The sequence below is a fragment of the Bos taurus genome, chromosome X (assembly GCF_002263795.3).
Source record: "Bos taurus isolate L1 Dominette 01449 registration number 42190680 breed Hereford chromosome X, ARS-UCD2.0, whole genome shotgun sequence".
In the NCBI taxonomy this organism is placed as follows: domain Eukaryota; kingdom Metazoa; phylum Chordata; class Mammalia; order Artiodactyla; family Bovidae; genus Bos; species Bos taurus.
The window spans coordinates 19,495,181-19,519,532 of record NC_037357.1 but is presented as its reverse complement, the minus strand read 5'-3'; the positions used below and the strand labels follow the sequence as shown (position 1 = coordinate 19,519,532).

Sequence of the window (24,352 nt, the reverse complement as noted above, 5' to 3'; positions counted from 1 at the left end):
GGAAGCTGACAGTCAAAGGGTTTGGGGGTTCCTACTATACAAGGAACTACTATATACAAGGGGCTAAAGAGGAGTATACCCAACATTGCTAAAGAGCTGACTACTCTCACATCTTCTGATTAAAGTTTATGGAAAACGATAACCCACTGAAGGCAGGACATCTAGCCCAGACCCTTCAACAATTAAGATTTAATCATCCTACAAGGCAAAGAACCATGACCAACTGTAGGGCTGCCTCTGGGCAAAAGGAATAAGAAATGAGTAGTGAAAGAGAGCAGTTATGACTACCAGCTACAACTATTGGACCTGCTCCCAGGACTGTACATTTAGCTTAATGTGTTAATAACATCCCCCTCCTCAGGTAGGAGAACAAAGACAGACAACAAGCTATACTTTCACAGGAAATTCTTAGGGCAATAGCCCAGCTTTTACTGACAGAGAACCGTAAAATTGAAAGGCTCCACTGCTTTTTCTCTTAGCCTCTAGAAGGGCAGTTTTCTTGACAACAATATTTTAAGAAGCTTCAGCAGCATCTCATCCCACCATGCAGCATAGAAAATGTGTACTTGCTTCTCATTGTTCTTTGCAAGAACACGGTTATCTATTTTTCTTGTGATTGACTATTTTTGCTCAAGCAGTCGGATTCAACTTTTTCTAGGACCTTTTCAAGTTGCTGAATTAAGACTACTCTTTTAAACCTGAAAATAAAGAGGCATTGAATTAACCAGAAGATATTTAAGCATCTATGATGTGTAAGGCACAGTAATAAATAGAAAATAGACCTTGAAATCTACATGGGAACAGAAAACATATCCTGATAGAAAGATACGGTCTAGGAAAATACCAAGAGAGGCAATCAAGGGCCCAGGCCCACTCCAGACTATAGTGAGCTTTGAAGGCTCTGTGGATGAGTTAGACTAAAATAATAGTCATCTAATACCTATGGAAATAGCATAAGGTGTAATTGAGGGCCAGAGTTTGGCATAAACAAGGCCTGTTCCTGCCCCTGTTCAGCATTGGGCAGAACTGCATTAAAAAAGCTGAGAAGTTCTTTTTTATACTCACCTTGCAGCTTCCTTGATGGTAAATTCAACAAATTTTTTCTTGACTGAAAGAGGTCCTTGTACTTCTTCAAACAGAGTGAAAATTCTTGCAAAATCTGAAGATATTAAAAAAAATAAGTATTTCTAAAGAGATGAGAATAGTGCATCTACCACTTCAGCAACCATTCTTCATGGGCTACAATGTTACAGTCTATTTCACAGTGTTACACATGCCTTTCCAGTGATGAATTATAACACCTGTACATCTCTACTAAGGAAATTGCTGTAAATATTAACCATGCAAAACAAAAAAAACTAACAGGGGTATTAGGAATTTTTAGGCAAACTATCGTAAATTATGTAAAAACCCAATTCAATCAAAAGATGAGTTCAAGATGTAGGTTCAGTTTACTCTAAATTGAGCAACTTCCTATGGTTTTATTAATAGATATTCTTTCACTACTTACTTCGTCCAAACTTCCGAACTTCTTTCATTAATTCATATTTTATATCATCATTAATTTTCTGTGCCATAGCAGGACTAATCTGCAATTTATTTGGCACAGTTCCCTTTGAAGACATTGCTGCGGCTTTGGAGCCACCTGCAGAGACACTGCAGTTCTTGGTTCCTCCTATGAGTGCATTATTCCTAGGTTTGAGAATCGGCCCATCTTTCTTGAGACTAGTGAAATCATCAGACAGGGAATCCACTTGGTTGAGTGGGATACCATCTCCTGCCGTATTCATAAGCTCTGATGAAGCAGATTTTGAAAAGAAGCCCCCAGGTGGAGTTTGATTATTTTCCATCTTCTCCTCATGAACATCGTGAGTGACAGTAGCAGCTGCAAACCAAATTAAGAGATTGAGCTGTGAGTTAGATGCATCTTACCACCCCCACAGGGACATCCCTGTGCACTGAAGTTTTGAAGAAATTATTTCATAAAGCAAGAGGATGTTCCAAGTGGAAATAGATCCCCCAAATAGGACTGAGCAAGGAGCATACAACACACCACTTCTTCTCTCTTGACACTCTCAATACATACAGTAATGTATCTAAACAGTTCAACTACTATGCAAACATTCATAGAGCCCTGGCACTCATGATTTAATGTCTCCTCAATGCTCTGTATGAGTTGAAAAGCTGAAAGTCTCACTCTATGTCAAGATGTCTGATATCCACAGTCTATCACCTCAAATCCCTGTCAGTACATGATCCTCCTTATCCATCTTTTCTGTCTCAGAAAAGTGAATTTCTTTTTACTCCAGGTCTGACACCTCTCCTCCATTGACTCATCGTCCTCTGTGCTGGGCACCATGCCAGGAGCTGGGGGCAGCCTCCAACAGCACACAAAGAAACAATCCCCACCCTTATGGAATGTCTGTGCTCATGGGAAGGCCAGGCAGGAAGTGTACTACGATTCAACAAAATAATTACAGTTCAAATTCGTGTTTGGGGAGAAGCAAGCAGGGAGGGGACAGAGAGCAGGAGGGGGAGCCCCAGTGGATCACGAGGTCAGGCAGATCCCTTCTGAGCAGGTGTCCTTTGGGCAGAGGCTGGAGGAGGAGGGAGAGCTGGCCTGTGCCCATGCAGAGGACACGTGTTAGGAGAGGATGTTGGGCCCAGGTTGTGCTGAGTTGGTGGACCAGAGTCAGGAGCTCATATTGTGCTCTGAGTGCCAAGGAAAGGTAATGAGGCATTTTCAGCATGGATTGGTATGAATCTGATTTCTGTGTTGGTATGATCACTCTGGCTGCAAGTCAGAAATGAGGTAGATGAAAAAGTTGGAAAGTAGAAAAAATAACTACTGGAGTATCTTGGTGACACGTAGGCAGCCATAGATCAGAGGAATGGAGAGTAATTGGTGGGATGTGAGATTATACTTAGTATCCAATTGCTGAACTTGCTAAGCAATATAAGTGAAAGAATAATAAAAGATAAGAATCTCGAGTGAATCCCGAATATTTTAGTCTGAACTACTGGATAGAGCAAGTGTGTGCAGGTATTAAGCAACTGCTCGCCAAGAATGGAGTGTGGCCAACCTTTCCTGATTCTAGTTCAGTGACCTCACATTGGTGGCCTGACCTAGGCCATGGTGGGACTACTTATGCTACGGATATCTGCAAACTTTAAATACTAGGACTTCTAAACCCTTCCATGTCCCCTGTACCTGTGGATAACAGGTTGTTATACATTTATGTACATTACATCTGATGAATGGTATTATTAGCTGAGATACAGATGCGTAAAAGTAGAGCATTTTTGAAATGGAAAAGGTCAGAAGATATACATGTAGAACCAGTTGAATTTTAGATATTTAGTATTATAGATACTCAATGGAAATACATGTAGGCAGTTGTATATGAGTCTGAAGTTCAGGAGCAAGTTGTGGTCAGAGGATAAAAGTAAGAATTGTTTGTATGTGAATCATGTTTTAAAGCTGTAAGACTGCATGGGTTCATTCTACAGAGATGGTGGATTGGAAGGGAAAGGAGCCCAATATTCAGCTTTGGGTCTCTGCAGTACTTAGAGTGGGAAAGAAGACAGAAAGGAAGGAAAAAAATAAGTCACAATAAAAGGGCAAGGAATCTAGGAGAATGTGGTGTCTGGGACATAAAAATTTCCATGGAAGAGGGAGTGAACAACTGTATCACATGCTGCTGAGAAATTAATGCAATAGTGTAGCAGACACTGGTGACTTTGACACTGTTTCATTGGAGTACCATAAGAAGGAGCCAGACTACACTTAGTTAGAGCATGAACAAAATGTGAGCACAGGAAAGAATGTGAGCAGATCTGTCCACTATTGCCCTTCATCTCCTTCTGTCTCAGGTAGCTGCTTATTAACTCTTGCAGCAACTCCAAATATTAGACCATAATAGTCCCTTGACCCCTCTACTTGCAAGTATGCTCATTCTGTCCATACCTTCAAGGACATAACTATAAGCTTCTTTGACATGAACTAAACCGAGAGATAGAATTCCCTCTCCTTGATTGCTTAGCCGTGGTGACATACTTCTCCTTCTCTTAGATGATAGTGGCCCTTGGGCTCTCCAGAGTTTCCCTTTGTTTTTCATGCCCTGCTGTGATCCGAACTGCTTTATCATGCTTCATTTCTGGAAAAACATCAGTGGACATATTCATTAAGACAAAATGCAGTCACCAGGCTTCATGCATATACAGCCATGCATTTATATCATTAAAGAGGTTTTATCATGGTCAAAGATTTACTGTCACTTAACCACACACTGGGATGAACCCAGAGGGATGGTAGGAGAGGGAGGAGGAGAAGGTTCAGGATGGGGAAACACATTATACCTGTGGCGGATTCATTTCGATATTTGGCAAAACCAATACAATATTTTAAGTTTAAAATAAAAATTAAAAAAAAAAGAAAGAAAACACATTCAATTTCAATCCAGTCTAATGAAAATAGGAGAAGTAAAATAGAGGTGTTGGCCAAAGCAAACATGGTACAACTCTGATTATTAAGAATGCTGGGAAAATGAGTGTTCTCATTAACCAAAGTGATAAATACATGGTTATCCCTAAATTAGAGAAATCAACCCATTTTGTTTAGCTCTCTTGGGGAGGGAAAAAAGGAAAATTTTTTTTGTCATTTGTGCTTTAATCTATTAACAACTGATTAACACTTATTAAAATGGTACATGTTGATGGTGAACAGTTACAGTCTGATAAGTAAATCTCACATTCTAACCTATGAAGATTCAAATATGTCACCTTTGGGGCTGGGCAGGTCTTCAGAGTATTTTTCAGTGTTGGTGGCAGATAAAACATGAAATTGAAGGGTATAATAGGTTCAGTTCAGTTCAGTCTCTCAGTCGTGTCCGACTCTTTGTGACCCCATGAATCACAGCACGCCAGGCCTCCCGTCCATCACCAACTCCCGGAGTTCACTTACACTCATGTGCATCGAGTCAGTGATGCCATCCAGCCATCTCATCCTCTGTCGTCCCCTTCTCCTCCTGCCCCCAATCCCTCCCAGCATCAGAGTCTTTTCCAATGAGTCAACTCTTCGCATGAGGTGGCCAAAGTATTGGAGTTTCAGCTTTAGCATCATTCCTTCCAAAGAAATCCCAGGCTGATGTCCTTCAGAATGGACTGGTTGGAATCCCTGCAGTCCAAGGGACTTTCAAGAGTCTCTCCAACATCACAGTTCAAAAGCATCAATTCTTCAACGCTCAGCTTTCTTCACAGTCCAACTTTCACATCCATACATGACCACTGGAAAAACCATAGCCTTGACTAGGTGGACCTTTGTTGGCAAAGTAATGTCTCTGCTTTTCAATATGCTGTCTAGATTGGTCATAACTTTCCTTCCAAGGAGTAAGCGTCTTTTAATTTCATGGCTACAGTCACCATCTGCAGTGATTTTGGAGCCAGAAAAATAAAGCCTGACACTGTTTCCCACTGTTTCCCCATTCTATTTCCCATGAAGTGAATGGGACCAGATGCCATGATCTTCGTTTCTGAATGTTGGAACCTTTACGCCAACTTTTCACTCTCCACTTCACCTTCATCAAGAGGGCTTTTTAGTTCTCTTCACTTTCTGCCATAAGAGTGGTGTCATCTGCTATCTGAGGTTATTGATATTTCTCCTGGCAATCTGATTCCAGCTTGTGTTTCTTCCAGCCCAGCATTTCTCATGATGAGTAGTCTGCATATAAGTAAATAAACAGGGTGACATACACAGCCTTGATGTACTCCTTTTCCCTATTTGGAACCCAGTCTGTTGTTCTATGTCCAGTTCTAACTGTTGCTTCCCTGACCTGCATACAGATTTCTCAAGAGCAGATCAGGTGGTCTGGTATTCCCATCTCTTTCAGAATTTCCACAGTTATGTGATCCACACAGTCAAAGGCTTTGGCATAGTCAATAAAGCAGAAATAGATGTTTTTCTGGAACCTCTTGCTTTTTCGCATGATCCAGTGGATATTGGCCAATTTGATCTCTGGTTCCTCTGCCTTTCTTAAAACCAGCTTGAACATTAGGGTTAGCTAGAGTTACTTTCGTCAAAGGGATAAACCCAAGAAATATGCCTTTGCATTATCTGAATACGTCTGTGACAAAAATACTTGCCCCATATTAAAAATTGCATTTTCCCATAAAGAATCAACCCACCATACAATGCGTTGAAAAACATTCTTCATTGGAACATTTGTCTCTACCTAGGTATGTTTTAAAATTGCCTTTCCATGTATTAATCAATCCGTCAACCCAAATCCTATAAGTTAGGTGTGATTGTTATCTCCATTGTTTAAGTTGAGGAAACTAAGGCACAGAAGATTAAAAAAACTCCAATTAAGGAGAATTTTGGGGGTGAAGTAGAATAGGTTTTACTCTAGTTTTGTTAGAGAAGAGATTGCTGCATGTTCTGTGCCTCTATATCAGTGATCTCTTCTATGAGTGCAGATATAATTCTCTTTGTTTTCATGATTTAATGATCAACTCAGTATGTCTTTCTCTTACACACGAAACACTCTCACATAAGACATTCATGAGGGTAATCCAATCATGGCAACATCACCTAGTACTTTATTTCTCTTTTCTCTCTCTCTTTTTGGCCATGCCTCATGCTTGTGGGATCTTAGTTCCCTAACCAGGGTCAAACCTGACCCTGACAGGGTAACAGGCAGGAAGGCCAGGGGTCTCAACGGAGGAAATAGGCTGCAAAGTGTCAGACATTTCTCTCTCTTAAGAGGCAGGAGGAAACAACCTAGCGATATTTTTTCCTTTTCCTAGAGGGTTAAACCCCTGCACTGCCACCGCGGGAGACTGGGTTCGATCCACCAGGGTCAGGAAGATCCCCTGGAGAGAGGAAATGGTAACCCACTCCAGTATTCTTGCCTGGAGAATCCCATGGATGGAGAGACCTGGTGGGGCTACAGTCCCACGGGTGTCGCAAAGAGTTGGACACGACTGAGCGACTTCACTTCACTTTTCATACAAATTTAAAAGAAGGTTTCTAAAATATACATCGTGTGTTGCCATAATGACAACCTGGTCTCAACCTGAAGTTAACTTTCTCACAACTTGAGTTAACCAATGTGATTTTTCTTATGGACAATGTTTGTCTTAAGCTATGTTAATGTACTATGCATTTACCCCAGACTCTTGTCTTCAGTCGGTTCCACCTAATGGCTCAGAACCTACTTGACAAACCATTATTGTTATAGCTCAGATATTGTTCCCCTAATTTATGTAATTAACTATTTGTATGGTAATCTACCCTTCTACAAGATTCAAGTCAATCATTTTATGGCCCAGGATGAATCCTCTGGTGCCAAGATTATCCCAAAATACATTTTATGGATGAGGGGCCTGGTGCCATTCTGAGTTTTAAGACATTCCTTTCTTTCATTAACAGACTGCTAGTGGAGAAGGCAATGGCACCCCACTCCAGTACTCTTGCTTGGAAAATCCCATGGGCGGAGGAGCCTGGTAGGCTGCAGTCCATGGGGTTGCGAAAAGTCGGACACCACTGAGCGACTTCACTTTCACTTTTCCCTTTCATGCATTGGAGATGGAAATGGCAACCCACTCCAGTGTTCTTGCCTGGAGAATCCCAGGGACGGGGGAGCCTGGTGGGCTGCCGTCTATGGGGTCGCACAGAGTTGGACATGACTGAAGCAATTTAGCAGCAGCAGCAGTGACTATATAACATCCAGCTGAAGACTAGCAGGGGGGTACTCTTTCTGCCCCCTTCTGATGCCTATGTCAGAAGCTTTCTCTATTTCCTTTGTACTTTGAAAATAAACTGTATTACACAAAAAGCTCCTGCAGAAGGCGAATCAGACGCTCGTCTGGCCCCAGATTGAATTCTCTCCTCCGGAGGCCAAGAATCCGGTGTCTTCCTGGGTTTAACAACAACCTTTCAACCCCCCCGGCAGTGGAAGTGCAGAGTCCTAACCACTGGACACCAAGGAAGTCCCTAGTACTTCATTTTTCAAGAGGAACATTCAGTGATTGTCTAGATAGAGCACTAGTGGCTTGAATAATAGAAACAGGAAGTAGAGTATAATCTGGAATTAAGAGAGTTAACTATAGGGGTGGCGAGAAGATATAGGACCTTTGGAGCCAGGAAGATATAGCATTCAAATCTGGCTCTATCTCTAGCTGATGTAACTCAGGGCAAGGCATTTGACCACTGTCACACCTTGATTTCTTCTTATTAAAGGAAGATAGTAATACTCAATACAGAACAATTGTGCGCATTTAAATGTTATAATTAAACCCAGGATCCTAACACTACTACTTATATTATAAAATAGGTAAGAACAAGAACCTACTGTGAACACAGGGACCTAACTCAATATAGTGTTATAACCTATAATGGAAAAGAATCTGAAAAAGAACATATGTATAACTGAATCACTTTGCTGTAACACTTGAAGTTAATACAACATTGTAAATTAAAATATATGTCACTTAAAAAAAGAATAAAAACCCCCAAGTCTTAGTCAATAAAAAACAACTATTATTTCTGTTCAACCAACACATCTTGTACCAGGAGGCTCCCAGTTGTTTACACAAGAAATCACTATTCATATTTTAATCTTTTAAATAAAAAGAAGTAAAGCCTGAGATTTACATTTATCCTTGGAGAAGAAAATACTTATACTAACAGTAAAAATTTGGACAGACCTTCTCATTTTTAAACATAGAGTTGAAAGTATAAACTGTTTTAGGTTGACCTGGATCAATCTCTTGAGTGGGGAGGCCGTGTCTTCAGATCTTCCTCCATGGCTAACTCTTTGCATGAGAATACCTTGGTGAGAAAGTGGAAAGCACTAGAAAAGTAATTGATGTTATACAGCTCAAGTGAATGATCCCTCTAGGGAGACATGGTCATAGACTATGTATGCAACCTATACCACTGCACCAAACAGAGTTTAGAATCGTATCCTAGGGTCTACATCATGTTCTAAGATCTAGAATCATCTCCCCTTCATCTAAGTAATTTATCAGTCCACCGTTACCACTGCCTATTGGCTCCCAACAACTAGGTCTACGAATCAAACTCCCCTATGTTGCAAACCAAGTTTGAGAATGGAGCTTGACTTCCCTTATAGCACCATCCCCAACTAAATGATCATTCTTCTTCCCTATTTGCAAGAGCCTAGGCTCCATGGCATTCTTTCCCCAGAGAATCTTGGATAGTGGGGCACTGATAATTGCCCTCTTTGGGTAATTTGATTAATGTATCAGACTTTCTTCCCAGAAAAGTCACTTTATATATGAATCTTGGAATATAATTTCATGGCTGTGTCCAGCTGTGAAAGCTGCTCAACTTAATGAACAGATGATCCTGCTTAAAATCAACAAAATTGAAAAATAGAGGCTTTATAAACTGACACCAACTATCCCGGATAACTATCAGTTTCAATATTTCCATGTAAACAAGGAATTCTCTGCTGAACCCATAGCTATAGGCACTGTGATATTATAAGTGTTACAGTACCTGGAATCTTATGCAATCTAGATTCTTCCATTTTTCAATTGGTTAAACCTGGGGAAACTACTTAAAGGCTTACTAGAAGTTGCTATTTTCCATAAAATATGTAGAAATTATCTACCTTATGGACTGTTTTAAAGGTTATTACAAGATGCAAAACATAAAGTGCGGTAGTATGTGTGCTGATTAAAATGCACCTCTCCTTAAGCTAAAAAAAATAAACTTGGACCTAGTTAGATGTAAATATTCAGTGAAAATGAATATTATAAAATATTAAAGTACTACAAAATAACCTCAGTTCAGTTCAGTTGCTCAGTAGTGTCTGACTCTGCAACCCCATGGAACCTGAAGAGTTCATCTTTCAGTGTCCTATCTTTTGCTTTTTCATACTGTTCATTGGGGGTCTCAAGGCAAGAATAATAAAGTGGTTTGCCATTCTCTTCTCCAGTGGACGTTCTGTCAGAACCCTCCAACCATGGACCTGTCCATCTTGGGTGGCCCTACATAGCATGGCTCATAGTTTCACTAAGTTAGACAAGGCTGTGGTACATGTGATCAGATTGTTTAAATAACCTACTCATGCAATAAAACACCTTCATGCAAGTCAGACTTGAAATTTCACTCATCAACAAATGTTTCTAATAAAAATCTTATCTGTTTTTAGCAGATTGGCTCTCCTCCTAGTTAACTGGTCTAAATGACTGCTATGTGCAATATCATAAACATTTCTATATGTCTGATGTCTCAAATCCCACTTTAAATGAAGCAAATATTTTTAGTTACCCCCTAAAGTTTTTTTTTTTTAACTTTACATAATTGTATTAGTTTTGCCAAATATCAAAATGAATCTGCCACAGGTATACATGTGTTCCCCATCCTGAAACCTCCTCCCTCCTCCCTCCCCATACCATCCCTCTGGGTCGTCCCAGTGCACTAGCCCCAAGCATCCAGTATCGTGCATCGAACCTGGACTGGCATTGCGTTTCATACATGATATTTTACATGTTTCAATGCCATTCTCCCAAATCTTCCCACCCTCTCCCTCTCCCATAGAGTCCATAAGACTGTTCTATACATCAGTGTCTCTTTTGCTGTCTCGTACACAGGGTTATTGTTACCGTCTTTCTAAATTCCATATATATGTGTTATTATACTGTATTGGTGTTTTCCTTCTGGCTTACTTCACTCTGTATAATAGGCTCCAGTTTCATCCACCTCATTAGAACTGATTCAAATGTTTTCTTTTTAATGGTTGAGTCATACTCCATTGTGTATATGTACCACAGCTTTCTTATCCATTCATCTGCTGATGGGCATCTAGGTTGCTTCCATGTCCTGGCTATTATAAACAGTGCTGCGATGAACATTGGGGTACACGTGTCTCTTTCCCTTCTGGTTTCCTCAGTGTGTATGCCCAGCAGTGGGATTGCTGGATCATAAGACAGTTCTATTTCCAGTTTTTAAAGAAATCTCCACACTGTTCTCCATAGTGGCTGTACTAGTTTGCATTCCCACCAACAGTGCAAGAGGGTTCCCTTTTCTCCACACCCTCTCCAGCATTTATTATTTGTAGACTTTTGGATCGCAGCCATTCTGACTGGTGTGAAATGGTACCTCATAGTGGTTTTGATTTGCATTTCTCTGATAATGAGTGATGTTGAGCATCTTTTCATGTGTTTGTTAGCCATCTGTATGTCTTCTTTGGAGAAATGTCTATTTAGTTCTTTGGCCCATTTTTTGATTGGGTCATTTATTTTTCTGGAGTTGAGCTGTAGGAGTTGCTTGTATATTTTTGAGATTAGTTGTTTGTCAGTTGCTTCATTTGCTATTATTTTCTCCCATTCTGAAGGCTGTCTCTTCACCTTGCTAATAGTTTCCTTTGATGTGCAGAAGCTTTTAAGTTTAATTAGGTCCCATTTGTTTATTTTTGCTTTTATTTCCAATATTCTGGGAGGTGGGTCATAGAGGATCCTGCTGTGATGTATGTCAGAGAGTGTTTTGCCTATGTTCTCCTCTAGGAGTTTTATAGTTTCTGGTCTTAGGTTTAGATCTTTAATCCATTTTGAGTTTATTTTGTGTATGGTGTTAGAAAGTGATCTAGTTTCATTGTTTTAAAAGTGGCTGACCAGATTTCCCAGCACCACTTGTTAAAGAGATTGTCTTTAATCCATTGTATATTCTTGCCTCCTTTGTCAAAGATAAGGTGTCCATACGTGCATGGATTTATCTCTGGGCTTTCTATTTTGTTCCATTGATCTGTATTTCTGTCTTTGTGCCAGTACCATACTGTCCTGATAACTGTGGCTTTGTAGTAGAGCCTGAAGTCAGGTAGGTTGATTCCTCCAGTTCCATTCTTCTTTCTCAAGATCGCTTTGGCTATTCGAGGTTTTTGTATTTCCATACAAATTGTGAAATTATTTGTTCTAGCTCTGTGAAGAATACTGTTGGTAGCTTGATAGGGATTGCATTGAATCTATAAATTGCTTTGGGTAGTATACTCATTTTCACTATATTGATTCTTCCAATCCATGAACATGGTATATTTCTCCATCTGTTAGTGTCCTCTTTGATTTCTTTCACCAGTGTTTTATAGTTTTCTATATATAGGTCTTTAGTTTCTTTAGGTAGATATATTCCTAAGTATTTTATTCTTTCCGTTGCAATGGTGAATGGAATTGTTTCCTTAATTTCTCTTTCTGTTTTCTCATTATTAGTGTATAGGAATGCAAGGGATTTCTGTGTGTTGATTTTATATCCTGCAACTTTACTATAGTCATTGGTTAGTTCTAGTAATTTTCTAGTGGAGTCTTTAGGGTTTTCTATGTAGAGGATCATGTCATCTGCAAATAGTGAGAGTTTTACTTCTTCTTTTCCAATTTGGATTCCTTTTATTTCTTTTTCTGCTCTGATTGCTGTGGCCACAACTTCCAAAACTATGTTGAATAGTAATGGTGAAAGTGGGCACCCTTGTCTTGTTCCTGACTTTAGAGGAAATGCTTTCAATTTTTCACCATTGAGGATAATGTTTGCTGTGGGTTTGTCATATATAGCTTTTATTATGTTGAGGTATGTTCCTTCTATTCCTGCTTTCTGGAGAGTTTTTATCATAAATGGATGTTGAATTTTGTCAAAGGCTTTCTCTGCATCTATTGAGATAATCATATGGTTTTTATTTTTCAATTTGTTAATGTGGTGTATTACATTGATTGATTTGCAAATATTGAAGAATCCTTGCATCCCTGGGATAAAGCCCACTTGGTCATGATGTATGATCTTTTTAATGTGTTGTTGGATTCTGATTGCTAGAATTTTGTTAAGGATTTTTGCATCTATGTTCATCAGTGATATTGGCCTGTAGTTTTCTTTTTTTGTGGGATCTTTGTCAGGTTTTGGTATTAGGATGATGGTGGCCTCATAGAATGAGTTTGGAAGTTTACCTTCCTCTGCAATTTTCTGGAAGAGTTTGAGTAGGATAGGTGTTAGCTCTTCTCTAAATTTTTGGCAGAATTCAGCTGTGAAGCCGTCTGGACCGGGGCTTTTGTTTGCTGGAAGATTTTTGATTACAGTTTCAATTTCCGTACTTGTGATGGGTCTGTTAAGATTTTCTATTTCTTCCTGGTCAAGTTTTGGAAAGTTGTACTTTTCTAAGAATTTGTCCATTTCTTCCACGTTGTCCATTTTATTGGCATATAATTGTTGATAGTAGTCTCTTATGATCCTTTGTATTTCTGTGTTGTCTGTTGTGATCTCTCCATTTTCATTTCTAATTTTATTGATTTGATTTTTCTCCCTTTGTTTCTTGATGAGTCTGGCTAATGGTTTGTCAATTTTTTTTTATCCTTTCAAAGAACCAGCTTTTGGTTTTGTTGATTTTTGCTATGGTCTCTTTTGTTTCTTTTGCATTTATTTCTGTTCTAATTTTTAAGATCTCTTTCCTTCTACTAACCCTGGGGTTCTTCATTTCTTCCTTTTCTAGTTGCTTTAGGTGTAGAGTTAGGTTATTTATTTGACTTTTTTCTTGTTTCTTGAGGTGTGCCTGTATTGCTATGAACTTTCCCCTTAGGACTGCTTTTACCATGTCCCACAGGTTTTGGGTTGTTGTGTTTTCATTTTCATTCATTTCTATGCATATTTTGATTTCTTTTTTGATTTCTTCTGTGATTTGTTGGTTATTCAGCAGTGTGTTGTTCAGCCTCCATATGTTGGAATTTTTAATAGTTTTTGTCCTGTAATTGAGATCTAATCTTACTGCACTGTGGTCAGAAAAGATGCTTGGAATGATTTCTATTTTTTTGAATTTACCAAGGCTAGCTTTATGGCCCAGGATGTGATCTATCCTGGAGAAGGTTCCATGTGCGCTTGAGAAAAAGGTGAAATTCATTGTTTTGGGATGAAATGTCCTATAGATATCAATTAGGTCTAACTGGTCTATTGTATCGTTTAAAGTTTGTGTTTCCTTGTTAATTTTCTGTTTAGTTGATCTATCCATAGGTGTGAGTGGGGTATTAAAGTCTCCCACTATTATTGTGTTATTGTTAATGTCTCCTTTCATACTTGTTAGCATTTGTCTTACATACTGCGGTGCTCCCGTGTTGGGTGCATATATATTTATAATTGTTATATCTTCTTCTTGGATTGATCCTTTGATCATTATGTAGTGACCATCTTTGTCTCTTTTCACAGCCTTTGTTTTAAAGTCTATTTTATCTGATATAAGTATTGCTACTCCTGCTTTCTTTTGGTCCCTATTTGCATGGAAAATCTTCTTCCAGCCCTTCACTTTCAGTCTGTATGTGTCCCCTGTTTTGAGGTGGGTCTCTTGTAGACAACATATGTAGGAGTCTTGTTTTTGTATCCATTCAGCCAGTCTTTGTCTTTTGGTTGGGGCATTCAACCCATTTACGTTTAAGGTAATTACTGATAAGTATGATCCCGTTGCCATTTACTTTATTGTTTTGGGTTCGAATTTATACACTGTTTTTGTGTTTCCTGTCTAGAGCATATCCTTTAGTATTTGTTGGAGAGCTGGTTTGGTGGTGCAGAATTCTCTCAGCTTTTGCTTGTCTGAAAATCTTTTGATTTCTCCTTCATACTTGAATGAGATCCTTGCTGGGTACAATAATCTGGGCTGTAGGTTATTTTCTTTCATCATTTTAAGTATGTCTTGCCATTCCCTCCTGGCTTGAAGAGTTTCTATTGAAAGATCAGCTGTTATCCTAATGGGAATTCCCTTGTGTGTTATTTGTTGTTTTTCCCTTGCTGCTTTTAATATTTGTTCTTTGTGTTTGATCTTTGTTAATTTGATTAATATGTGTCTTGGGGTGTTTCGCCTTGGGTTTATCCTGTTTGGGACTCTCTGGGTTTCTTGGACTTGGGTGATTATTTCCTTCCCCATTTTAGGGAAGTTTTCAACGATTATCTCCTCAAGTATTTTCTCATGGTCTTTCTTTTTGTCTTCTTCTCCTGGGACCCCTATGATTCGAATGTTGTAGCGTTTAATATTGTCCTGGAGGTCTCTGAGATTGTCCTCATTTCTTTTAATTCGTTTTTCTTTTATCCTCTCTGATTCATTTATTTCTACCATTCTATCTTCTAATTCACTAATCCTATCTTCTGCCTCTGTTATTCTACTATTTGTTGCCTCCAGAGTGTTTTTAATTTCATTTATTGCATTATTCATTATATATTGACTCTTTTTTATTTCTTCTAGGTCCTTGTTAAACCTTTCTTGCATCTTCTCAGTCCTTGTCTCCAGGCTATTTATCTGTGATTCCATTTTGATTTCAAGATTTTGGATCAATTTCACTATCATTATTCGGAATTCTTTATCAGGTAGATTCCCTATCTTTTCCTCTTTGGTTTGGTTTGGTGGGCATTTATCCTGTTCCTTTATCTGCTGGGTATTCCTCTGTCTCTTCATCTTGTTTAAATTGCTGAGTTTAGGGTGTCCTTTCTGTATTCTGGAAGTTTGTGGAGTTCTCTTTATTGTGGCGTTTCGTCACTGTGTGTGGGTTTGTATAGGTGGTTTGTCAAGGTTTCTTGGTTAGGGAAGCTTGTGTCGGTGTTCTGGTGGGTGGAGCTGTATTTCTTCTCTCTGGAGTGCAATGAAATGTCCAGTAATGAGTTATGGGATGTCTATGGTTTTGGGGTGACTTTGGGCTGCCTGTATCTTGAAGCTCAGGGCTGAGTTCCTTTGTTGCTGGAGAATTTGCTTGGTATGTCTTGCCCTGGAACTTGTTGGCCCTTGTGTGGTGCTTGGTTTCAGTGTCGGTGTGGAGGTGTTTGATGAGCTCCTGTCAATTAATGTTCCTTGGAGTCTGGAGTTCCCTGGAGTCAGGGTTTGGACTTAAGCCTCCTGCTTCCAGTTATCGGTCTTATTTTTACAGTAGTTTCAAAACTTCTCCTTCTATACAGCACCATTGATAAAACATCTACGTTAAAGATGAAAAGTTTCTGTACTGTGAGGGTCACTCAGAGAGGTTCACAGTGTTACATGGAGAAGAGAAGAGGGAGGAGGGAGTTAGAGGTGACCCGAATGAGATGAGGTGGAATCAATAGTGGAGAGAGTGGGCTAGCCAGTAGTCACTTCCTTATGTGCACTCCACAACTGGACCACTCAGAGATGTTCACGGAGTTATACAGAGAAGAGAAGAAGGAGGAAGGAGACAGAGGTGGTCAGAAGGATAAAAGCGGGGAATGAAAAGGAGGGAGACAGATCCAGCCAGTAATCAGTTCCCTAAGTGTTCTCCACCGTCTGGAACACACAGAAATTCACAGAGTTGGGTAGAGTAGAGAGGGGTTAGGAAGGAGACACAGGCAACCTGGTGGAGAAAAAGGAGAGTCCAAAGGGAGAGAGAGCAGTCAAGCCAGTAATCTCACTCCCTAGTGAAAAATGGGTACTGAAGATTGGGTTCTTAAAGGTACAAAATTGGTAACAAATACATAAAAGCAAAAATTAAAAATCTAGAGTAGAGTTTGGAATTTCAAAAACACGATGTTAAAGAAAAGAAGAAGGAAAAGAAAGAGAGAAAAACAAACAAGGTCGCGAAAATTATAAAGAAAATACAGGTACAAAATTGATAACTAATACCAAAAAGCAAAAATTAAAAATCTAGAGTAGAGTTTGGAATTTCAAAAATACTATGTTAAAAAAAAAGGAAGAAGAAAAATAAAGAGAGAAAACAAACAAAGAAAAACAAACAATGTCGCAAAAATTATAAAGAAAATACAGGTACAAAATTGATATCAAATACCAAAAAGCATAAATTAAAAATCTAGAGTAGAGTTTGGAATTTCAGATATACAATGTTATATAAAAGAAGAAGAGAAAGAAACAGAGAAAAAAAAAAGTCACAGAAATTATAAAAAGAAAACTATAGGTACAAAATTGCTAACATATACCAAAAAGCTAAAATTAAAAATCTAGAGTAGAGTTTGGAATTTCAAAAATACAATGTTAAAGAAAAGAAGAAGAAAAAAAAAGACAAGGTCAAAAAATTATAAAATATATATATATATATATATATATATGAAGTTTGCTGAAGAAGAAAAAAATAGGGTCTTTTTTTTTTTTTTTTTACAAAGTAATAGGTTATAAAAGTGAAAATTAAAGGAACAATAGAGGACTTTAAATTTTTTTTTAATTAAAAAAAAAGAAAGAAAGAATGATCGTAAAAATAGTAAAAATATATCTAGGACTTTCTCTGGTTTTGTTGTGAGTATTGTGGGTTCAGTTCATTTTTGGCTAGTTCCTTGGTCTGACTTATTATTTCTCAAGATCTATAGGCCTCTTCCTATGTAGTCCGTAGTAACCACAAGGTTTTAATCTCCGAGGCGTTTGCCTCTGTTATAATTTCTTCTGTTTGCTGGTCTCTTCAGTGTCTGGTTTCCGCCCTGACACAAAGGGGATGGTGGAGGACACTTTTTTTTTTTTAGGCTCACCTGTTCAGACGCGCTGTGGGGAGGGAGGGAGGAATGCTGCAAACAAATAACACTGGCGTGTGCTCGCAGTGCCTCAGCCACACTGGGTCTGCCCCTGCTCACGGCGCGTGTAGCCTCCCTGCCCACACTGCTCGGGCTCTAGGTTGTTCCACCGGGAACAATCCGAGGCCAGCCCTGGGCTGCATGTACCTCCCAGGTCCAAGCCGCTCAGGTTCAGGCACTCGGGTAGTCCTCAGAGGCGCAGACTCATTTGGGCCTGCGTTTTGTGCTCTTCCCAGGTCCGAGCAGCTCAGGTGATGAGGTGTTTGGCAAGCGCCAATGCTGCGACTTATCGCCTCCCTGCCACTCGGTTATCTGGGTGTAAAACCGGTGCACCTTCTCAGGCAGATGTTGACCGTCCAGACCCCCAAGAAGTTTTAGTTAGCAAAGAAGCTTGCTTACAGTTTTATAGATAATGTCTCTCTGGGGCTGCGATTGCCCCTTCCGGCTCTGGCTGCCTGTCACTGGAGGGGTAAGGTCTGCAGCCGGCTATCTCTGTTCAGTCCTTTGTTCCGTGTGCAGGCCTGGCGGTATCTTAGGTTGGGGCTGGCTTTTCGCGTGGTAGATATCCCACAGTCTGGTTTGCTAGCCCAAATTATTTCGCTCAGATAGTGCTCAGGGTATTCAGGCCAGATTCTTACTCTCAGCGATGCAGCCCGCGCCGCGCCTCCCTTCCCAGCCCCCACTTGCCAATGGCGTGTGCAGGCGTCTGCGCTGCTTCTCCGCTGGGGGAGTTACTGTAGGGCTCGCAATCTGCTAGTTTTAATTGTTTATTTATTTTTTTCTCCCTGTTAAGTTGCCCTTTGTGCTTCCAAAGCTCGGCACAGATTCAGCAGTGAGAAGGTTTCCTGGTGTTTGGAAACTTCTCTCTTTTTAAGACTCCCTTCCCAGGACAGAACTCCGTCCCTCCCTCTTTTGTCTCTTTTTTTTTTTATATTTTTTCCTACCTCCTTTCGAAGAGTTGGGTTGCTTTTCTGGGTGCCTGATGTCCTCTGCCGGCATTCAGAAGTTGTTTTGTGGAATTTACTCGACGTTTAAATGCTCTTTTGATGAATTTGTGGGGGAGAAAGTGTTCTCCCTGTCCTACTCCTCCGCCATCTTGGCTCCTCCCTAGTTACCCTAAAGTTTTAAATTTATATACTTAATAAAAGCAAGCAAAAGGAAGGGAATGATGGAGATTAGGGTGGAAAATCAATGAACTATAAACAGAAAAACCATGAGGAAAATCAATGAAATCAAAAGTCAGTTCATTGAGAAGATAAAAAAATAACAGACCTTCAGTTTGACCGGTCAAGGGGAAAATGCTCAAATTATCAAAATCAGAAAAGTGGGAACATCAATGTTGACCTTACAGAAATTAAAGGATTATATTATGAACAACTTTATGTCAAAAAATTAGACAATTTAGATGAACTTGAAAATTCCCGGAAGACACATATTATTGAAATGACTCAAGGAAAAAAAATATAAGTAGAACTATACTAAGATAAAGGATTAAATTAGAAGTTAAAAATCTCCCCACAAATACAAGCCAGATGAGGTGATCTTACTTGTAAATTCTATCAAATATTTAAGAAAGAAATAATACGAATCTTTAGCAATGTCTTCAAAAAAAGAAAGGAGGAAGGAATCCTACTTCATTTTATGAGGCCAGTATTAGTCCTCATACCAAAGCCAGAAAGAGACATAACAAGAAAAATAATATCATAACTATAGATGAAAAATCTTCAACACAATATTGACAAGCCAAATCCATCTGCATATAAAAAGGTTGTACACTGAGATCAACCAGCATTTATGCCAGGAATGAAAGTTGGGTTAATATCTGAAAATTAATTAATGTAATACATTATATTAACAAAAAACATGACAAAAAAAACTATATGATTGCCTCCGTAGGTACAGAAAAAGCATTTGACAAAATAAAAATCTCTTCATGATAAAAGTACCCAATAAATTTGGAATAGACGGGTACTTTCTCAATCTGATAACAAGCATCTACAAAAATCCTAGACCTAACATTGGTATGAAATATGTAAACTATAGTATTGGATATGTAAACTCCTATTGGAAACAAGGCAAGGATGTCTGTTCTCAACAGTTCTTTTCAATACTGTACTAGAAGTTCTAGCAGGGAATATTAGACAAGAAATCATAATAAAATGCATCAAGTCTGGATAGGAGGAATTACCATCACAATTTGCATATAACATGATTTTGTACATAGAAAACTCTAAGGAATCCACTAAAAATATATCCAAACTAATAAATAAATTCAGTACAGTTGCAGGATATAAGAGCAATAAATTTAAAAAATCAATAACCAATAAGAAAATTTAGCTGAGCCAATCTCATTTACAATGCATTTAAAAGCATAAAATATTTGTGAATAAATTTATTTAAAAAGTAGAAAACATGTACTCTGAAAACTATACATTACTGGAAGAATTTAAAGAAGGCATAAATAAATAGAAAGATTTCCCATGTTTGCAGATTGGAAAACGTGTTAAGTTGGCAATACTCTCCTAATTGATCTACAGATGTAATATAATCCCTATCAAAATTCTACCTAGTTTTTTTTTTTTGGCAGAATTTGGCCAAAGTAACTCTGAAATCCACAAGGAAGTAAATAGCCAAAATACAAACAAAACACTGAAAAAGAACAAGGTAAGGGAACAAACATTTCCAGATTTCAAAACTTACTACAAAGCTACAATAATCAAGACTGTGTGGTGCTGGTATAAGGACTGACATATGGGTCAAAAGGAGCAAACCTAAGAGTCTAGAACTAGAACCTTAATTTATGGTCAATCACATTTTGATAAGGGTGCTAAGCCTATTCAATGGGAAAAGAATAGTCTTTCCAACAAATGTTGCCTGGAGAACTGGATGTCTACATGCAAAAAAAATAAAGTTGAACACATTTCTCACACCAAATACAAACATCAAGCCAAAGTGGACCCAGTGTAAGCAAATAACAAATGCCAACTACAAATAGGCTTCGTGATCAGAAAAGAAAAAAAAAAATCCACACAGCATTCATTCATGCCTTCAGTTCAGTTCAGTTCAGTTCACTGGCTCAGTCGTTTCCAACTCTTTGCACCCCATGGACTGCAGCATGCCTGGCCTCCCTGTCCATCACCAACTCCTGGAGTTTACTCAAACCTATGTCCATTGAGTCAGTGATGCCATCCCAACCATCTCATCCTCTGTTGTTCCCTTCTCCTCCTACCCTCAATCTTTCCCAGCATCAGGGTCTTTTCAGATGAGTCGGTTCTTCACGTTAGGTGGCCAAAGTATTGGAGCTTAGCTTCAGCATCAGTCCTTCAAAATGAATATTCATGGCTGGTTTCCTTTAGCATGGACTGGTTGGAACTCCTTGCTATCCAAGGGACTCTCAAGAGTCTTCTCCAACACCACAGTTCAAAAGTATCAATTTTTCAGTGCTCAGCTTTCTTTATAGTCCAACTTTCACATCCATACATGACTACTGGAAAAACCATAGCTTTGACTAGACAGACCTTTGTTGGCAAAGTAATGTCTCTGCTTTTTAATGTGCTCTGTCGGTTGGTCATAACTGTTCTTCCAAGGAGCAAGCGTCTTTTAATTTCATGGCTGCAGTCACCATCTGCAGTGATTTTGGAGCCCAAGAAAATAAAGTCTGTCACTGTTTCCCCATCTATTTGCCATGAAGTGATGGGACCAGATGCCATGATCTTAGTTTTCTGAATGTTGAGCTTTAAGCCAACTTTTTCACTCTCCTCTTTCACTTCCGTCAAGAGGTTCTTTAGTTCTTCTTTGAATTCTTCCATAAGGGTGGTGTCATCTGCATATCTGAGGTTATTGATATTTCTCCTGGCAATCTTGATTCCAGCTTGTGCTTCCTCCAGCCCAGCACTTCTCATGATGTACTCTGCATATAAGTTGAATAAGCAGGGTGACAAAATATAGTCTTGAAGTACTCCTTTCCTGATTTGGAACCAGTCTGTTGTTGAATGTCCAGTTCTAACTGTTGCTTTCTTGACCTGTGTGGCTCAGCTGGTAAAGAATCTGCAATGCAGGAGACCTGGGTTCGATCCCTAGGTTGGGAAGATCCCCAGGAGATGGGAAAGTCTACCCACTGCAGTATTCTGGCCTGGACGACTGACCACCTTTCACTTTCATGCTTTCTTTCATTGTCAAAATTTAAATTAAAAAATTAGTAATAAAGAAGAACATAAGCATGAAGTACAAAGAAAAGGCACAAAGCAACCTGCTAAAGGCAAATCTAAATATTATGTGTAATGATAATAAATGTAAATATACCACATTGCCAGTTAAGGTGGTCAGAATGGATTTTTTAAAAATTCTAGTTTTATGCTAAGATAAAGATTTAAAACTTGAGGACATAGAATGATTGAATGTAAAGAAATAATATTTTATAAAAGGCAAAATTTAACCAAAAGAAAGCTGAGGTAGTTATACTAATATCAGACAAAAGAGACTTTTTAAAAAATGTATAAGTGGAGTATAAAAGCTCACTATAAAATAACCAAATTTTATTTCACCAGAAACATTTAACAACTGTACATCTGAATGCACCTAATAATAAAACAGCCTTAACATTTATTAATGGGAGAAAATAAGTAGAACTATTGAAGGAAACTGGAAAATCCACCTTTATTGTGGGACATTTTAACACAATTCTCTAAATTGTTGTTAGTTCAAACATAAAAAATAATTAGTAAATGCATAAATATTTTCAACAAAATTAACAAGCTTAATCAATCATTTACAGAAATCTGTATCCAACAGTTCGAATATAAGCTCTTCTCAAGCATGCACATAAAAATGATCTTTAGTCTCAACAATGTTAAAAATACTTATTAATAATTTCATGAACCATACTCTCCAACCAGCTCAAAAAAAAGAAGTCAGTAGCAGCAACAACAAAATGTATTCAAGGATTTTAAAACACTCTTTCAAATAAATACTTGGAAATGAAGAAGAATATTACATATCAAAACATTTTGGATGCAGTGGAAGTGGACCTTCGCTGGAACTTCATAGCCTTGCATTTGTATGTTAGAAGAGAAAAAAAAAGCCTGAAAATTAATGATATGTGTCCAGTGTTAGAAGAGTATAATAAACCCAAAGAAAATAGAAAGAAGGAGGTAGTAAAAATAAAGAAGAAATCAATAAAAGACTGCAATAGAGAAAAATAACAAAACCAAAAGTTTGTCCTTTGAAAGCAACAAAAACATAGACAAACCGTTAGTGAAACTGTCAAGAGAAAGATAATCCACAAATAAATAACATTAGGGATGAAAAAGGAGACCTAACTATGGATCCAGCAAGGATTTTGAAAGGTGGGTGGAACACAGTGAACAACTTCATATTAAAATTGAAAACCTAGGTGAAATAGACAAATTTACAGAAAAACTTAACTGCATATTTATGTGGAAATAATCATTTTTAAAATAAATCCACTAGATAACCATACAGGAAATATGAATACTAACCTTTGCTTCATTGCATACACAATGGTATTTGAGATGGGCCAGAGATCTACAAGAAAACTTGGGACATCTTCTTCATAACTTTGGGGTAGGAATAGATTTTTAAACAGGATATCAAAAAACTCAAGATTAATCAATTGGATTTGATTAAATTAAGAATTTCTTTTCATCAACAAACACTAATAAGAGAGTGAAAAGGTAACCCAGAGACTCATAGAAGATACTCATAGTATATATATATCCAGCAAAGGAGCTGAATTCAGAACTCTCACAAGTTGATAAGAAAAAGACAACTCAAATATGAGCAAAATATCTTAAAAGTTACTTCATAAGAACATATTCAAATAGCTACTAAACTTATAAATGGGTGCTCCAAATCTAATCATCAAAGGAATGCAAATTAAAGCCATAATGTCCACCAAAATGTCTAAATTAAAGACAGACTACACTACACATTTGTGAGGATATGATACAAGAGGAGCTCTCATGCTTTGCTGGAACCATTTTGATACTTCAGCTCCCCAGTACTTTGGTTAGCACTTTATGGCAATCATCCATCATGACAGTTTTACAAATTGTGATGTCGCTTCATGCCATGGATTACTTTCATGCTATTTCCCATTAGCAAGAAGCAGAGCACTGTACTCAAGCTCAAAGGCACAATCAAAGAAGTCCCCAAGGGCCTGCCTTAGGGACTACTCACAGCACCAATTCTATTTCAGACTGTGCTGAATCAGGAGAGAGAAACCACACAGTGATTTGAACAGTGAACATTTAATATAAAGAATTATTGCCTGTAATGGGGGAATAAAGTAAAAAGAGATTGGTTAGTAAGAAGTCAAGAGCACTCTAAATATAGAAAGAGAAGATATAAGTAGCTGTCCCTATCTCCAAAGCTGAAATAGAGCACCTGCGATGGATTGATTGTACCCAATCCCCAAAAGTCATATACTGAAACCCTAATATCAATGTGATGGCATTTGGAGGTGGGGTTTGGGGAAAGTAATTAGGTCATGAGAGTGGAGCTCTCATGGGAATGGAATTAGTGCCATCATAAGAAGAGGTCAAAGAGCTAGCTAGCTCTTTACCATGTTCAGGATAGTCACATGGAAAAAAGTGGAGTCATATTTGGGAGAGAGCTCTCACCAGAATCTGTCCATATTGGCACCATGATCTCGAACTTCCAGCCTTCAGAACTGTACAAAATGAATTTCTGTTGTTGATAAGCCACCTAATCTACAGTAATTCCTTATAGAACCCAAGGAAGTTCATCCCCTTACCCTTATGTCCAGCCATTGCTGAGCTAGAACACTCAAGGAAAAGCCATCCCCACTTCTTGGCTGAGTTAAAGCACTCA

At 38.5% G+C, this 24,352-nt stretch overlaps 1 protein-coding gene across 1 annotated transcript; it reads right to left on the bottom strand.

Annotated features, from left to right (window-relative positions):
* Positions 1–393: 393 nt before the first annotated feature.
* On the bottom strand, positions 394–1,905 carry LOC112445175 (integrator complex subunit 6-like). The gene is made up of 3 exons (XM_024988769.2): positions 1,511–1,905; positions 1,066–1,159; positions 394–698 (listed from the first exon to the last, which is right to left on the bottom strand). The coding sequence occupies exons 1-3, from the start codon at positions 1,848–1,850 to the stop codon at positions 602–604; spliced, it is 531 nt and encodes a 176-aa protein (XP_024844537.2). The 5' UTR covers positions 1,851–1,905; the 3' UTR covers positions 394–601.
* Positions 1,906–24,352: the final 22,447 nt, after the last annotated feature.

Bases quoted from the DNA above. Each gene is read 5' to 3' on its own strand.
- LOC112445175 (XM_024988769.2), bottom strand. From the start codon at position 1,850: ATGGAAAATAATCAAACTCCACCTGGGGGCTTCTTTTCAAAATCTGCT. The intron at 1,160-1,510 runs GTAAGTAGTGAA...TAATATCTTCAG, and splicing joins AGTTCGGAAGTTTGGACGAA to ATTTTGCAAGAATTTTCACT. The intron at 699-1,065 runs GTGAGTATAAAA...CTTTATTTTCAG, and splicing joins ACCATCAAGGAAGCTGCAAG to GTTTAAAAGAGTAGTCTTAA.